This window comes from Oryza glaberrima, chromosome 1, assembly GCF_000147395.1.
Source record: "Oryza glaberrima chromosome 1, OglaRS2, whole genome shotgun sequence".
Classification (NCBI taxonomy): Eukaryota; Viridiplantae; Streptophyta; class Magnoliopsida; order Poales; family Poaceae; genus Oryza; species Oryza glaberrima.
Window position 1 is genome coordinate 23,882,585 of NC_068326.1, and position 18,005 is coordinate 23,900,589.

At 45.8% G+C, this 18,005-nt stretch overlaps 1 protein-coding gene and 2 pseudogenes across 1 annotated transcript; 2 read left to right on the forward strand and 1 right to left on the reverse strand.

Moving 5' to 3' along the window:
- The first annotated feature begins 2,079 nt into the window (after nt 1–2,079).
- Nucleotides 2,080–5,337, forward strand: LOC127759924 (transcription initiation factor TFIID subunit 7-like; annotated as a pseudogene).
- A 3,624-nt stretch (nt 5,338–8,961) lies between these two features.
- On the forward strand, nt 8,962–10,583 carry LOC127782321 (probable receptor-like protein kinase At5g20050; annotated as a pseudogene).
- Nucleotides 10,584–12,069: 1,486 nt separating this feature from the next.
- LOC127767239 (transcription factor GTE4-like) lies at nt 12,070–16,238 on the reverse strand. The gene is made up of 2 exons (XM_052292512.1): nt 15,375–16,238; nt 12,070–12,487 (listed from the first exon to the last, which is right to left on the reverse strand). Exons 1-2 carry the CDS (start codon nt 16,080–16,082, stop codon nt 12,479–12,481), a joined length of 717 nt encoding a protein of 238 aa, XP_052148472.1. The 5' UTR covers nt 16,083–16,238; the 3' UTR covers nt 12,070–12,478.
- Nucleotides 16,239–18,005: the final 1,767 nt, after the last annotated feature.

Sequence of the window (18,005 nt, forward strand, 5' to 3'; positions counted from 1 at the left end):
AGGAATAAGATCATCTGAGGTCCCTCAACTTGTCAAAGAATCCGATTTACGTCCCTGGACCAGAAAACCAGACACAACAGGTCTCTCGACTATCAAAATCGATGTAGATTAGGTCCCTCAGCGGTTTTGATGATGGTTTTGGCTGACGTGGCGCCTACGTGGCTCACTTGACTCGGTCTTCATCTGACGTGGCATTGACGTGGCACTTACGTGGCAATCCGATCTAGAAAAATAATAAAACCCGTGAGACCCACATGCAGTCTCACACAGAAAATAATAAAAATTGGTGGGACCCACGTGGGCCCCATATGTCAGTCTCACACAGAAAATAATAAAAAAATGGTGGGACCCACGTGGGTCCCACATGTCAGTCTCACAGAAAATAATAAAAAATGGTGGGACCCACGTGGGCCCCACATGTCAGTCCAACTCAACCCCCTCTTCTTCCTCCTCTCTCCCCATCTCCCCTATCTTCATCTCTCTCTCCTCTCTCCACGCGACGAGAAAATTGCATATCTACCATTGCATAAGATTGGCTTCGCAGAAATACCATCACTTAAATCGGCTTCGCTAGAATACCACTCCTAACTAGAACGGCTTCGCCAAAATGCCATTTTGGACAAAAATGACCCTGGTTCTTCTCCCTTCCTCCAATGCCGGAGGAGCTCGTCGGCAGCCACCGGTGCCACCTTGCCGGTGACGATGGGGGCGCTGCCATCCTCGTCGTCCCCACCTTTTCATCCTGCCCGCCGCGCTAGGAGGAGGCCGTAGCCGACGTCATCAACGTTGATGGGGCCGAACTCATCGGCGACGAAAGCGGAGCGGACGAACTCACCGGCGTGACGCGTTGAGGTGCGGCGGAAGAACTCGTTGAGGATGGGGCGGTGCGTCGAGGCAGCAGATGAACTCGCCAGCAATGGGGATGATTCGTCGAACTCGTCGGCGACGGAGGCGGCGCGTCGTGGAGACTGAAGGCGTTGGGGGCCGCGCAGCTAGGTGAGGCGGACGAACTCGCCGGAGAAGACCACCGTCGACCTCTCCTCATCTCACCCACCACTACTGCACTGCGCACCATTGCCGTTTGCTCGTGCCGGAGGTGGAAGAGACAGATGCAGGGTCATTTTTGTCCAAAATGGCATTTTGGCGAAGCCGTTCTAGTTGGGAGTGGTATTCTAGCAAAGCCAATTTAAGTGATGGTATTTCCCAAGCGACGGAGAGACAGCGGCACGCGGCGGCTGGCGGATGAGGAGGGAGCGGCGCGCAGCGGTGGAGGCACGGTTCCGGCGGTTGTGGGCGGAAGAGGAATCGGCGGCGGGAGGTGGCCCTTGCTGCGGCGGCTCGAGTGGGACAGCAGAGGAGGAGCGGCGGCGGTCGAGCTCGGTGACGTTGTGGTCGTCGCGTAGCATCCCCCCGCTGGCACCGCCGCGCGCCGCTCCCTCACATGTCATCCTCACTGCTCCCCTCCTCTCTTTGTCTATCTTTTTCTTTTCTTTTTCATTCTTTTTCTTCTTTTGCTTTAGAAGATGGCATCCGGCAGCCGCCGCAGCAACATCGTCGCCGTCCCAACCGCTGTGGACCACCGCAGATCAAATCCTCGCGCCAACAACCTCTCCTCATCAGTGCAATCAATAGCCCTCAAGAACCGAGAAGAATGGAGCGCCGAAGAGGGAGATCAACCCCATCTTCTTCAACTCCGGCCGCCGGCATCAATCTTCGATTCCCGCTGCTTCGATGAGCCTCGCGTTGATTCCTTGCACCTGTACCACTCTAGAGACCTCACTAACATCAGGAAAATACATGCAAATTAGTTAGATTGGTGGATCGAGCCGTCGTCGTCTTCTAGGAGCTCCGTGCCGCCGCCGAACCATTTTCTCCATCCGGCGGGTGGGAGGGAGAGGAGCAGCGGTGCGCGCCGCACCGGCGGAGAGGGCGGCAGATGGGAGCGCCGCGAGGGAGGAAGCGAGCTCGTCGCGGCGGCCGGCGGGAGAGGAGGCAGCGCGAGCCGGCCAACGGGAGGGAGGGAGAGGAGCGGTGGTGCGCGAGCGTCGGCGGCCGGCGGGAGGGCGGGAGAGGAGCAGCGGCGCACGGGGACTAGCGGGGGGGAGCGGCGCGCGGCAGCCCGTGGGTGGGGGTGAGAGGAGCGGCCGCCGTCGCTTGGAGAGGGGAGAGGAGAGAGAGATGAAGAGGGGAGATGAGGAAAGGAGGAAGAAGGGGGGTGAGTTGGACTGACATATGGGGGCCCATGTGGGTCCCACTATTTTTTATTATTTTCTGTGTGAGACTGACATGTGGGGCCCCGGGGATTATTATTTTTCCGGATCGAATTGCCACATAAGCGCCACGTCAATGACACGTCAGATGAAGACCGAATCAAGTGAGCCACGTAGGCGCCACGTTAGCCAAAACCGCCCTCAAAACCGCCGAGGACCTAATCTGTACCGGTTTCACCGGTTTTGATAGTTGAGGGATATGTTGTGTCCGGTTTTCTGGTCTAGGACGTAAGTCGGATTCTTTGACAAGTTAAGGGACCTCATATGAACTTATTCCTCCGCAGGAAGGGCCCGTGGTCAGTTATTCCGGCCCACTAGTGATCCTCTCAATTTTACCGACTAAACCAATATATAGTCGGCAACTACTCTCCACCAGGATAAATTCAGAGAACGGCGGAAGAGACCGTAAATTGGCTGCTCGTCGAATTTGCAATCTTGGAGGGCGCCGCGGTGCTGTGCTCCCGGCGGAATTGGGAATTTGAGATGGAGCAGCAGTTCATCCTCCGTGTGCCCCCTCCGTGGCGGAGCGGATCGAACGCCTCATGAACCAAGCCGCCGGCGCGTCGTCCTCCAACCCCGACGACGCCTCCCTCGATCTCTCCTTCTCAGGTGATTCTTTCTGTCAGTAGAATTTAGCTTCCGCATGCGCGTAGGCCTGTCGTATAACAGCTGCGCGTCAAAAACTATGGTTTTGTTGGGAATTCGCTAGCGAGGTACCGTGACCCTACGCTGTTCGGCGAAATGCGCATACCGTTTATGCTGTGCGAGTGCAAGTGGAAAACCTCCGTTCTGTGCTTGTGGAAGTGCGGGTACACCAGGGAACGCTTCCGATGGGTTGTTCCTCACTTGAGTGGACATATGCTGGTGTGTTGTCATATAGGTGTTAGGTCATAAGTCCGCAGTATAGCGTGTTGGTAGATTTTTTTTATTGGTACTGTATTTTCAACGCAGCAAGAATTATCTCTCCTGTACACATATATTAAAGGGCAATGCTTTGCAAGCTTGTGGTTTCTGATGCGGGTTACCAGTTGCGGGGATCTGATCTCTGTGCTCTTTACTCTTTACCTGCAGAGATCTGAGAATGATGACATATTGAGTAATCCATTTAGCAGCAGATGCCATATTTAAATAATACATTATGAAGGGAATGCAGATAATAGCACACTTTACGATTTTGGAAATCTTGTTTCCTTGTATCATTCTCTTAACGTTTCCTTTTTCCACAAATGTAATATTTGCTACGGTTACTTTCTAAGATGTCCAATTGCCTAATCACTATTAGCAATATAAAAAATGACTAAAGTCCAGTAATTATACTTTGAAGAATTTGTATCTTCTCATGGTGTAATGCAATGTTCTTACTCGACAGGTTCTACTCTTTAGATTCTGGAAATGTGGTTTGTGCTAATATTTTCTAAAGCATTCTATTTGTGCATATCTAGTTTCTCTACTCACTTCTAATTTTGGTTCAAAACAATGGTCTATTTCTGTTTGATGGATACAACTTGTATTGTAATACTCTAGTACTGTTATCACTGAAATTTTCAGTTAATCTTTTTTGACTTGTGGATTGGTGTTCTTTTTTCGTGCTACAGAGGATGGAAGAAGTGGCACATTTATGATTGGAAATGAAAGCTTTCCAGCATCTCTCTTAGATCTCCCAACTGTTATGGAGTCATACAAGACATACAATGATTCAGTGCTAATTAAAACAGCTGATATTGGTCAGGTAAAAGGATAAGATTTGTTTAAGATCTGTTTTATCAATTGTAGGCTTTTTAAGAATCTTACATTGAGTTTGTAACAGATGATTATGGTAAGAGAAGAAGATGATCCTGCTCCAGAAGGAATTGAATACACACATGGTCTTACTCCTCCAATGAGGGATGCACGAAGGCGGCGTTTCCGGAGAGAGCCTGACTTAAATGTATTCGATGCCTTCCCTTTAGCTCCTCATGGAAGCACTTTGTCAATCATAACTGTTATTGTTCCATTCACTCATGTTTACAGGCAGAACTGGTTCACCGAGTTGAAAAGCATCTCATGAATATTATGCATGGAGTATCTGTCAGTATCCTTTTGGTTTTGATGGTTTTATCAAATTATAGCATATGTTACCTTAATTACAGTTGAGTAAAAATTTAATTGTTTTTTATTTATATATCTTTAGTTGACAGGTTTTTTGTCGTTTAGTTTGTAATTGGCTCATGAACAACCATTGCTTGAAGTTACTGCTTTTTAATCAGAAGTTAATAAACTATATATAATAATGAGTTCCTTATCTTGATGACAATGGTAATACCATGAACTTTTTGAGCATGGTGCCGAGCCTAAACTTCAACATCTCGTATTGTTGGAACTTGGAAGGTAAGCATCATTTTCTTGGTAGGCTGTTATGTTGAAATAACAATACCTGCTACTAGTTATCTGACTGCTTCTGGTTCACTAATTGACTGGTTCTTGTTGAGCCATTCCATGCCATGTTTACGTATGAAAATAATTTTTGCTATATGTATTCCTATCACTGTATGTGCAAGATTCCTTGACTCAGTTGATAGACCAGAATGCTAGCGTAATTGGAGCGGGAGAAGGTGGCAAGAAAGCTGCACCTGCTCCAGCAACCAAGCGTAATGTTCAACGACCCGCTGCAAACGGTGAAGAAGCTGAGGCAGAGAGGAGTGACTCTGATGAGTCTGTTGACCCATGAATTCAAGTGGAGTAGAGTAAATAATCCTGCTTCAATTGCCCGAGCACACCCAATTGACTTAGCAGTTCAGAAGTCCATATCAGAAAATGAATACCCGGACCAACTAGGGCATGCTCACTGTTAAGGTTTTGCAATATTCGTGTAAAATTTAATGCGATACATGAGATTTAAGATGAAACGATATCAATGCTCGTGGATGAAAGAATAGCTAGGGCAGTCAGAATATTTTCTTTACTCTTTGTAGCCATGAATGGTGATGGCCATAGCACAATAGTGACGCAGATTCTGTATCAGATTGTTTCTAAGTTTTTGGAACGAGTTAATTCGTCCGAAGTAAACAAAAATAGTTGATTGCAGCTCCATCCTGTTTAGCAGATGTAGCAGGTTGGAGAATGCTGTAGAAATGAAAGTCGTAGACCTCAGATCTGATGTGGTCAATATCCTACAAATCTACTATAGCACATCGCTGATTGGTCCTTTGCACCGAACTGGTCACCATATAGACTTGTTTCTGGCACCTAAGTCAGGTTTATATGAAAGACAACTAAATACAAAGACGAATAGGTATATGAACATTAAATTGTTCGGCATGTATTAATCATCATTTTATACTAGGATGTTTGTAAAATTAGACTGTTAACGAGAGCATGCGTACGTAGGAATGAACTCAGTAAGATCACAACTCACAACCAACGCAAATCCTTGCACCATTTCATATACTCCTATGCGTCAGAACAACTAATATTACAACAAGGCTTGTCTGCTTATATCTCTCGCACCATTTATATGATATGGAGCCCCTTGTTTGTGTTGGCATGCACTTGTCTCCTCTAATAAAATAGGGTTATAATCATTTTTATTTAATTTAATATGGTTTGTTTAGCCCATAAAAATATTTTCAGCATGCGGGCAATCAAACATGATAAATTTTAACTCATAATATAATAAAATTGATATTAGTAGATTTGTTATAAATACCTTTTATTTTATTTCAATAAATATATTATTGAAAGAAGTACTCCCTCCATCTATTTTTGATAGACATATTTTCAAATCTGAAAAATTTACTTTTGATAGGCATATTTCAATCCAACCACCTATCCTCTTAATGACTTTCTCGAATTTAATGTGTGACTATATATTCTTCCACACAATATTGGCTACATGAGCATCGAAAAATGTAAATATTAATGAATCGTTTGTTTACGAGGAATAACTAGTAGCATATTTAAATGGTTACTTATCATCGGTCAATTGTGCCAAGATGAAATATAACTATCAAAAATAGATGAAGTGAGTAACATTCAATTATGGGCATCGATGTGTGTGTGGTACTGTGGGGTGTGTGTATGGATGATGTAATGTGTCCCATAATTATGAGATTTTAGATTGTTTTGGAAAATAAGGAGAAAGAAAAAAAAAGACAATGATGTCTCATTAAATGAGGTATAGTTAGGGGTGAGAAAGTAGTTGGGTGTAATATGAAAAAAATGAATAATGAATGAATGATGTGATAATAATATTCTAGAATCTTTTTATTGTGTGATAAGTAACATTCTAGAATCTTTTCATTATACAATGAAACACTTTTCCCTCTCCCAGCCTTAGTGTAACAGTTGCAACTTTTGGTCCCACGTAAAAATGGGAGCCCTTATCCAAAGCTCAAACTCATTACATACGTCTTGGCATGTCATCTCGTAAGCCTCATGGTACAGCCTAGAGTAATTTTTTTTAGTCGATTTTATATGGTAATTGTACTTAGATGTTTAACATTAAATTTCTCATGTGACCGGGCCTGGCTTGGATTAAGCAAGTTTTATCCATGCAAGGTCAAGTATGGATATGAGCTTCAGGGCGCTCTTGGATTGCAGCGTGTGCGCGCTCGACGTTATTTACCCTGTGTCGTACACGTTGACTGTACGAAGATCGTAGGCAAAATGTCGTATATACGTAGCATTTTTCATACTATTGGAAAGATTATCGGCGACAAAAGTAGAATTTATGTGACAGGAACGTGACTAAAAAATGGAAAGATCGAATGAGTTAGAGCTAGCTGTTCTGTTAAAAATTTTGTAGCACGCAAAGCGAGATAAGTCACTAATATATGATTAGTCACTTTTGGGATTCCCTGACTCCCGTGCCACTCACTCTAGGCGACACGGGAGGCGAAAAGGCCGTGTGCGTGGGGGCTTCCCGGCCGCGTCCGCTCGCGTCGCCGCTGCCGACGGCGGTTCCTCTCTCCTTCTTCTTCCTTTCTCTTCTCTCCCTCCCTCATTTTCTCCGGATCTAGGGTTTCCAGCGGTGACGGCTGCTCCTCCCCACTCGGCACCAGCGGCCTCCTTGTCCCGGGACGACGGCGAGGGCAGCACGGGGACAGCTGGATATGGCCGGTGGTCCTCTCCTCCGGCCAGATCTGGGGTGTCTCTAGTCACCTCCGGCTTCGGTGGCCTGCCTCCCTTCATCCGGTGTTGTGGCAGCGTTATGGCATCGGCCAGTGGTGGTGGTGTGAGGGGGATGGCCGGACCTGGCTCCTCTAGGTCCAGACCCGACGCGTCCTTAGTCGGGGTCGGGTGAGGTCGGGCCCCCGATGGTGGCGGCGAGACGACGGAGTTTGGGCGGCCTGTGTGGCTGTTAGGTGGAGTCGGACTGTTGGCGCCGTCAGTCCGGCTCCGCCTCTCGTTGGAGTCAGGCCATTGTGCAGGTGATGTGAATAGCCAGGTGATATTTGGTGGCTTCCGCTATGGTTGCTATGGTTGAAGGGGACTCTGAGGTGAAAGCTTTGCTCTGCTTGCCAGTGCTAGCAACAGCGATGCCCTCGAACGTCGTTCACCTTCTTATAGGTGTTGCTATTGGAGCTTCAACTCTATTTTATGGGAATTCTCCGGGTGAAAACCTTAGATTCGTTTGGATCGGATGATGTCACCGTTCTGTCGATGTAACCTTCTTGAATGCTTCGTTTTAGGAGTTTTTTTTCCCTTGTTGGACTGCTGTTCTTGGGTTCAGTATGTCAATGTGAGGGTTTTCGCCGATTATTTATAAATTGACCGTGCCGACGTAAGGTTTTTTATCCGATTTTCCTTATAAACTGGATCAACTCTTTTTTTCTATAGTGAATTGCAGGAGCTCCTTACTTGTTCCCTCGAAAAATAATATATGATTAGTCAAATATTAATTATTATAAACTTGAAATATATATATATATATATATATTGATTTTCTAAGAGATTTTTTTGGCACAAAACACCCCATTTAATTGTTTGAAAAGTGTGCTAAAGGAAAACGAGAAAGATATTCTAAGAAACCGACACTTAATTAGTTAATGCAAAGTTTCATTGAATATAGTAGAAAAAATTATAAGACTATAACCTGATAGATTAAAATTAGGAAAAGAAAAAAACAACACCACCATCACGCACCGATGCCGCTATCCCACACAACTGAAGGAAGGTACTAGTTCCTGAAAAAAGTTAGAAGTTTAAGAAAAGTTGGAAGTTTAAAAAAAAAGTTAAAAATTTATGTGTAGAAAAGTTTTGGATGTGATACGATGTGATGTGAGGAAAAGTTAAAATTTGGTGGTAATTGAGGGTGAACTAAACACGGCCGTAGTCTAGTACCGATCTGATCGCCGCGATGCGGAAAGATGTCAACTCTAGTTGATATTTGCATCATTGCATGCTCATTCGAACTGGTCCTATATAACTCACTTCATGCCAGCGCGCTCAGTCTACAACGACACCTGCTTCTTTGTATATTAAATCATCTACTTTTCCAACAATTGCTCATTTGACTTCAAAATCGGCATCTATAGGCCACAACTTGTCCCTCTTGCTAGATCACATCATTCTGTTTGGAGATGGCGATATCTAGAAGGCCAATAAGTACCTCTCGTGCTCCTGTCCTCTTTTTCAGACTCTACTGTTTTTCGTTCGTTTCCAATAGCTTAAGCTTTGCTGCATTTGCTTTTGCCTGTGGTGCGTAGACATTATGCCAGACGTAGAGGCCGGCTCAGTTGCTGATCCTCCTCGACCACGAAGCTGCTGCTGCTGTGCCCTTCTGCACGCGGCAATTGTGGTTATCCTGTTCGCCGTGGTCAATGTTGGCTTCAAAAGTGATATAGTCGGGGCAAGGTTAGCTGTTGAATCAGTGGCCTACGTCGCCACTGCTTGCTTATACTTTTGCTCCTTCTCAAGCTGGAAGGAGAAGACAGTTTCCGGAGCATTCCTTGCTGTAGTTACTGTAGTGGTCGTGAGTGTGGAAGCAAAAGCAAGCACTAACGATAACCGTGGCCTCGCCATTTTGTTCGGCACAATTGTGGTTCTCGTGGTGTACTGCATCTGGAAGCCCTGTCAGGCACTTCTCTCCTGCATCGAGCGCTGCCTTGGTCGCGCAGCGGCGGCGGCTACTGCGGCGGGGCCGCTTCCACCGGTGAAGAAAGAAGATGCGGGGCGTCCCCTTGTGCAGGCGGAGCGGCTGCGCGCCGCGTTTCGCATCGAAGGGCTGCTCCGGGAGTACTCGCACGGCGAGATCCAGGCCATGACCGACGACTTCGGCTGCGTGGTGGGCCGAGGCGGCTCCGCCACCGTCTTCAGGGCGTCCTCGACGACGGCACGGCGGTCGCTGTCAAGCGGATCGTCTGTGATGAGTCCGTCGGCGAGGAGGACTTCCTGAGCGAGATCACCATCGTCGCCAGCGTGCATCACAACTCGCTGGTAGGATTGCTCGGATACTGCCTCCAGCCCGGCGGCGGCCGGTATCTCTTGTACCCGTTCTACGAGAACCGGTCACTCGACTACTGGCTCTTCTCCGGCGAGGAGCGGAGGCGCCACCTTCCGTGGGCGACGAGGCGCCACGTCGCCGTCGACGTCGCGAAGGGGCTCGCGTACCTGCACCACGAGTGCAAGAACCAGATCCTTCACCTGGACATCAAGCCGGCGAACATACTCCTCGACGGCGACTTCCGGGCGCACGTCTCCGACTTCGGCATCTCCATGTCCATCGGGAGGGACCTGACCAGCGTCGACACGCGCGGGAGGGGCACCCTCGGTTACATGGCGCCGGAGATGCTGGTCAACGCGCTGTCCGCCAAGTCCGACGTGTACAGCTACGGCATGATGCTGTTCGAGCTCGTCGGCGGACGCCGGAACTTCGAGCTCGCGGGCAGCGGGGGCGCCTCGCAGGCGCGGGCGCCGCCGGATTTCACCAAGGAATTCCTCCCGTGCGTCATGCGGGACAGGATGGAGGAAGGCCGGCTCATGGAGGTGGTGGACGCCACCATGGCGCGCGGCGACGGCGGCGGCGCGGCTGGCGTCGACGAGGAGGAGGTGGAGGTCGTCGTGAAGGTGGCGTTCTGGTGCACGCAGCATAGCCGGGACATGAGGCCCGGCATGACGGACGTCGTGGACATGCTCGAAGGGCGCGCCCCCATCCCGCCGCCGCCTGTTCGTCCTGAATTTCTCGGAGACACCTTCCTCGTCAGCTGCGCGCGGACAGCTATGAGCCGGTGATATATGCATGAGTGGTTTGTGGTATGCGACTATATTGCTATTTGTAGCACGAATGATCGTTGAGTACTTTTACACACTTATGTTATCAATATTTTCACGATAGGACTGTCTAATGATCATTCGAATGTTTTTTTTTTACCCCATATCAGTCAAAATATGAACGGTTTGATGGCTGCCATCTGGCGTGAGACACTAGATGAAAAACCGAATGATTTCTTGACTCAATCTTATAGTAAAAAAGGTAAAAAAAAAAAAAAGTAAAGTACAATGTCGATCCTTAAAGCTAGAATGAGGTGTCACTTAGCTTCACTATCTTGTAAATCAGACATTTAGGTTTATGATCTTGTTTTAATAAATCATCACGAGTTTAAAACATGTCTGACTGTGTTGACCATTGACCGTTGACGTAGTCGTCTAGTGTGGCAGCAACTTTGTAGTTAGCCTCATCTACACCCAGTTGACCCACTTCTCAAAATATTTCCTCTATCCATAGCAACAGCTCCCACTCCCCCTCCCCCTCCGCTCGGCACTATTGTGATGACTCCAAGGGCGATGTCAGCGATCATGAGCACTCTGTGGTGGACGGAGATGCGATTTGGGTAGCACGTTTGATCGGCAGTCGATAGGTTGATGATGGCGGTGCAATCGGTGGTGTCGAGGCGGGAGATGAACCTAACCTTGTGGGAGGACGAGTGAAGAAAATACATTGCAATGAGCTCACTGTGTTATTCTTGCGGCAGTAAGGGCACAATCAACGAGAGATCGGACCTTTTTCTCTTGGCACTTGTAGAAGACATGCTGCTTCAAGTAGCCATGGCCTCTCCTACCGGCACACTTTAGGAATACCCCTAGCCGCCTCCCTTGTTAGCACCGTCCTACCCGCCTCCTTCATCGTTGCCACCCTAACCGAGTCTCCGCTACCATCCTTGTCACCGCTACCGCAACCATAAATTGAAACAATGAAGAGATGATATTTGAGGAAGAAGCGGATCGACTAGGTACGGAGGGGGCCAAGTGCAAAGTTATGGCCACACTGGACAACCATGTATGCAGATCAGCCCAGTCGGATGGGCTTTGAACCCATGATGATTCATTAAAACAAGATTGTGGATTTAAATAACTCCTTGCCCAATTTTAAAGATCGGCGGTGTACTTTACTTTAAAAAAACTAACACCTAGATTAGTAATATTATTGCTTCATTTTCTCCCTGTGGGAAAACTATTTTATACTTTTGAGGGACATCATTTCGTTGTTTACATGTCATCTAAATAGTTGAGAAAAAAATTAAAAAAATCAATAAGATAAATTAATATATGATAAACCACTTCACAAACATACAAGATCAAATTTTACTTCTATAAGTTACAACGAAAAAAATTATAACTGTGAATATGCGTTAACTAGACATAGTTTAATTTATTTTTTTCGTTGCAACTTTAGAAGTTAAATTTTAACTTGCATGTTTGTTGATTGATTTATCACATATTAATCTAATTTTGTTGATTTTTTTTTCATAATTATTTGAGTGACACACAAACAGCGAGATAAGAGTTATATTATGTATCCTATATTATGTGTGCATACAACACTGAGAAAGAATTACTCATAATAACATAGACATTTCAGACATATATTATGTATCATATAATAGTTTTCAGTTTTACACTACATAAGAGTTTGCACTGCATATTTTTGCATATTTTCCCCTTCTAGTTCACCAAACGTTTCAGTATCAGAAAACCCTGATCCCAACATACAACCCCCGCTTGTTCCAACTTACAAACACAACGGTATGACATCTGACAAAATGCAAAGTTGACATATCTAGGATATGATAACTACGGTGTTATGGACTCATGGTCTCACGAAGTCCTGTTGAAGCCAACAGCATTCTGAAACAAAGATATATCAGCAGTTCACAGAGCAGGAACCTCGACAAAAAAGGGACACTGAGGTAGAATCTTGCAGGACCTTCTGAAATTTGATTATCCACCACTCATGGCTCCTACAGTTCAGAAAAAAAGATAGCATAAAGATCAAACATAGAACAGAAAATCGAAGGAAGAATAGACTCATCTATGACGATGCTAAAAAATGTACAATATGATTCTTAGTGTCATAGCAGCTATCTGTATAATGTGTGACGTCAAGATTTGCATATATTCATCTACATCTGCACCATAAGACCATAAACACGTCTTTACTGGATATATATGTTATTACTGTCAACTGTTAAGCATCTGAGCTGGGAAGTATAAACACGGGTATTAAAAGCAGCCAGACTTCACTAACTACATGTGTGAATACACACATGGTGAAGTATGGTTGTCTTGTCTTTTTGTGCATAGACCAATTCTATGGTATCAAGTGAAAATTTTACACTTAGAAATGCTGAAATTGTTTACCCTTGTCTATATATAATAGAAAGAAACCTCATAACAACGTATAGCTGATAAGTCATAACAACTTATCATTGTTTAGTTAGTTGGCAAATGGTGTCCTATTAAATACTCCTAACATGAATAGATAAAAAATTGATTACTTCAGTGCAATAGTTCAAGTTATAGGTGTCAGAATAAACTGTTTTCATAAAAAAGATAGCCCGAAGCCCCACACCAAAATCAAATAAAATAATAAGTGAGGAATGCCATGCATAACAAGAAGCTCACAAGGCATTCAGTTTGCAGTCATATGGACAAGCGCATTACTGAATGTTCTCTGTCAGATCAGTACAGGACCATAGTGAACCTAACTATATGTCGAGCAGAACAAAGCCACACATTGAAAGGTGAGGAAGGGGGAGTGATTTTGAAAATGTAATGATATAAGTAGGTTAAATAACTCATTTGATTAATACAGCCCTTTGTTCGAGTGCTAGAAATCTTACGGTCTGACAAATTAATTGACTGATCAATCAAGAGAATAGAATGTACTCCATCCGTCCCAAAATATAAGGGATTTTGATTGGATGGGACATATCCTAATAATACAAGTCTGGACAAGACATCCTAATACTACGAGTCTGGACAGGCTATGTCCCACCCAATCAAAATCGCTTATATTTTAGGACGGAGGTAGTATAAGACTACAATCGTTTTGATTGGGCAAGATTATAGTTGCGTAGATGCACTATAATCATTTTGATTGGGCAAGAATATAGTGGTGTAGATACAATACAAGTACTATAGTGCTACAGTGTATAACAAAGACAACTATAAAGAAATTCAAATGTACCCGTGCAATGGAAATGGCACTTCCATTAGTTAAATTGAAGGCACTTACTATCTTGAATGGGGAATGCACACAACATCAGATCTTATTCATAGACATATATAGTGATATGTATTCCCAAAAAAGGGTAGATTAACAATGCAATGAAAGAGGAGCGTCTTAATGACAAAATGACTCTCCTGACTCAGTGTTCTGTATGATATGTCTGCCTGAATTCATGACAACTATTTATTGGTCCACTATCCACATGCAGTTTTTTTACACAACACTAGCTAAATACTCGTGCTTTCTATGGATTAAAATATATTATATGTGTGCTAATATTGCTTGGAACAGATTAGTTTGATGGTTTGGGGAGAATTTTGTCCCTATATGTGTCTTTGTATAATAAACATGTGCTGTAGAAATGAAATAAGATAGAGTTAGAAGGACTATTTTTAATATTAAAGCATATGAAAGAAGAGTAGGTAAAAACATGGAGTATTTGGTAAAATAGTATTCTACACAATAAAGTTGGTGGGGTGACAGATTCACTACCGCCATCATTGCCTTCTTTCGAAAGGAGTAAAGATAAGTGAACAAAAATGTCAAAAACAGATACCAGAGACCAGCACAGTTCAAGATAACAGCAAACAGTGAATCAAACTAGTACTTGGAGCCTGGTATTTTACTGAACGACAGAAGTTCAACTCATATTGTTGGAAACATAAAATGGAGAGGAACTAAAGTACACAGAGATATACAACTGGATCCGAAAATAATCTGATGATATACTGAATACTCAGTTCAACACATTATTTTGTGTTCCTCTTATGACGATTGAGCACTTTTTGAGCTTGCTCGAACTAAGTATGTACAGGTGGAATGCCACGTTACATAATGGGGCCAGGCTTAGGGCCCATAAATAAAATTTTCCGATCTGTTCAAATAGTTGATCTGCATGTTCAATTTGTCATATTTCTTTTATTTTTTTTATTTGAGCTAGAGGGAGGAAACCCCTCTCCTTTCCATTAGAAGAAATGCATAACAATGTTTCTACCACACCACACCATATTCAGTAATGCGCAATACCTAACGCCATCCCATCAGGGGAATCAGTGTTGCCAGAAGGAAAGGTTTAATCACCATTGACCAGAACAAAAAGCCTCAAAAGTTTCTACCAGCAACAGAGCAACATAGTCACTAGCACAATTAGCAGTGCACGCAAGCCATTTTCATACACCATCCTTTTTCTGAGCATTGCCAGGTGCAAAAATAACCAAGCAGGAAAATGTTGCCATCAACTTATCCCCATCATCCTAGGAGCCCAACTGTGAATAGACTGATAGTCCATCCACTGAAATTTGCATTGTGCTCCTGATCAGTGATCACCAACGCACCCTACAAATAACATTTCAACACAAAACGCCCCTTTCCACAGTCACTATCCTCCTTTGTGCAAATCGGACACACCGAAATTACGTCGCGGGCACAGCCTACATCCCACCCGAACTTGGCAATATCCATCATTGCTATTAACATTCGAAAAGGACTGCCTTTTTGCAAAGAAAATGCAAAGATTTTGCTACGCTATAAACAGACGCGATGAGTACAGATTCCAGGGGGTTCACTGAAATGCTAAAGAGCAGGATTAAGAGCAAAAGCACACTGCCAGATGTTACCTGCTTCACCTTAACCACGCCGGCGAGGGCGGCCCCGTGCTCCGCGACCATCCGGTCGAGCTCGTCCAGCGTCGCGGAGTCCGCCCTGTCCAGGTCCACCTCCATCATCCCGTTCACCTCCCGCAGGCACCCGTCCCGCTTCTTCATGATCTCGGCCACCGTCACCTGTGCACCCACCGGCAGCCGCGGGAGCAAACCACTGAGCCTCCGCTTGCGCTCGGCGTCGGGCGGGCGCGGTGGCGCCGCGAGAACGGAGGGCCACCCGGCCTCGAAGATTTCGGAGAGCTCGGCGGCGCTCTCGTACACGGGGTCGCCCGCGCTGTTGTAGGACATGGCGTTGTTGAAGGTGAGCCGGACGTCGGCGGCGAACGCCCACGGGTCCGCGTAGCGGCGGCGCTCGAGGCGGCGGCGGACGGTGCCGAGGTCCATGGGGTCGGAGATGCGCAGGTAGTAGTCGACGAGGCGGAGGGCGCGCGCGTCCACCGGCTCGGCGAAGACCCACCCGTCCTCGTGCTCCAGGAGCTTGTCCAGGAGCTTGCCGCAGCGCAGGAGCGCGTCGCCAAGATCGGCGGGAACTCCAGCGACGCCAGGAGACGCCGCGGCCACCGCTGGAGGCTGCAGTTCCGGCAGATGGTGTTTCCGCTCCGTGGGGAAGCCAGGCGGCGCCGGCGGCGGCAAGGGCGACCGGCGGCGCTTTGGGCGAGGCATAGTAGGGCTGGAGGTGGCTGGAGAACGAGGTGTGTGGGGCTTTGGGGCTTTTGGGATTCAATCGTGGATCAATTTCACGCGGCCAACGAGAAATTGGACATTCTGCAGGGTTTCGCTATAATGCCATTTCGTCCATTAGATTTGTTAAAATGCCATCCCTAAGCTATGCCAAGCATTTCTTTTGCCATATTCACCATATTTACTCCATTTCCACCAATTTTTGTCCTCGGACTGACCAAAATACCCTTTTGGGGCTGCTGCTTCTTCTAGCTCAGCTCACTCTATTTTCAAGCCGAGGAAAGGGGATCCAGCCGCCTCCGGTGGGAAATTTAACTTGTTGCCTTATTAAATCCTATGATGATGATGATGAACATACATGCAACAACAAGAACGAACCTCCGCTCAAAAAGAAAGATAAAAGAATGAACTTGTCCATGAAGAATATATACACAACCAGATCACAACTCATGTACGCGTGTGTAGAAAGAAACATTGAAGATGTGCTCAGCACGATGGCGGATGCGACGGCGGACCGGGATGCGACTGGCCCGTCCCGGTGTACACGCCGGAGGAGAGCAGCATCACGAAGGCGGACGCGGTCTCCGCCACGCGGCGCCTCCCGCGCGACGAGATGAATGCCATCCGCTCCCGGTGCATGCGCGTCAGGTCGGCCGGAGCAGCTCGAACCGCGCCGACTTGCCGCTCGCGCCGGCCGAGGCCACGGCGACCAACAACACTGCCGCCGCCACCACCACCACCCCAACCAGCACCACCATGCGGCGGCGGCTCGCCATTCCCGACCCACCGCTCGCGGCTAGCTAGCAAGCTAGCCTGCCTCGCTCCCCGCCAAAAAACGCGCGATATAGTCCACTGGGACTGGGAGATCAACATGGCAACGGGCGTCGCGGCGACGGCGGCGCCAATGTGCTAGAAGAAGGGCTGAGCTGGAAGAAGCAACCCAAAGGGGTATTTTGGTCAGCCCGGGTATAAAAATTGGTGAAAATAGAGTAAAATGTGAATATGGCAAAAGAAATGTTTGGCATCACTTGGAGGTGGCATTTTAACGAATCCAATTGGTGGAATGGCATTATAGCGAAACCCTCTTTTGACAGTGGCAAAATGTCCAATTTCTCGTAGCGAACGGTGCCAAGGCCCAGCTGTGAAAAGTATGAAACTGTACACCAAAAGTTACCTAAAATTCTAGTATTTTCTAAATCTCATTTTAAAATATTTAATAGAATTGAATTTAATTATGATAAGATATACTTCGATATAAGAAGCACCTCCAAACTCCCGTTTTAAAATATTTAATACTTTCTCCCTTTCATATTATAAAAGGGTGTTTGAATCGAGGGCCTTTAGTCCCTATCATATAAGATATTAGACACTAATTTGGAGTATTAAATATAAACTAATTATAAACCTAATTACACGGATATAGGTTAATTTGTGAGACGAATCAATATGGACGATGTTAGAAAGTCTTGTAACCTGAAACGGAGATAGTAGAATTGTATTTAATGATGATGAGATATACTTCGATATAAGAACCACCTCCAAACTCAACATAGGTCGTCTATCTCCTTTCCCCTTGTGGATATAACGTATCCTTCCCTTCCTGCAATCTAGTCATGTGGAGACGGCAGCATGCTCTGCTTCACCGCTCAATTCATCGGTGATAGTGGGATCGGATGCTACTACGTCATCAAGCAGTTTCTTAAGCATTTTTCTATCATGGTTGGAAGTTATCTAAAATATATATTTGGAAGTTTTTTTTTAAGATTTTGAGGTTTTACAGTTTTTTTAAGTCGTTTATGGATATTTCTCAAATTAGATTCAGATCTAGTAAGATTGTTTGACTCTATGTCTTTACAACCTGATATTTTACGATATAACAACGGTGAAAACTGAGTTGGGAAAAAA

Bases quoted from the DNA above. Each gene is read 5' to 3' on its own strand.
- LOC127767239 (XM_052292512.1), bottom strand. From the start codon at position 16,082: ATGCCTCGCCCAAAGCGCCGCCGGTCGCCCTTGCCGCCGCCGGCGCCG.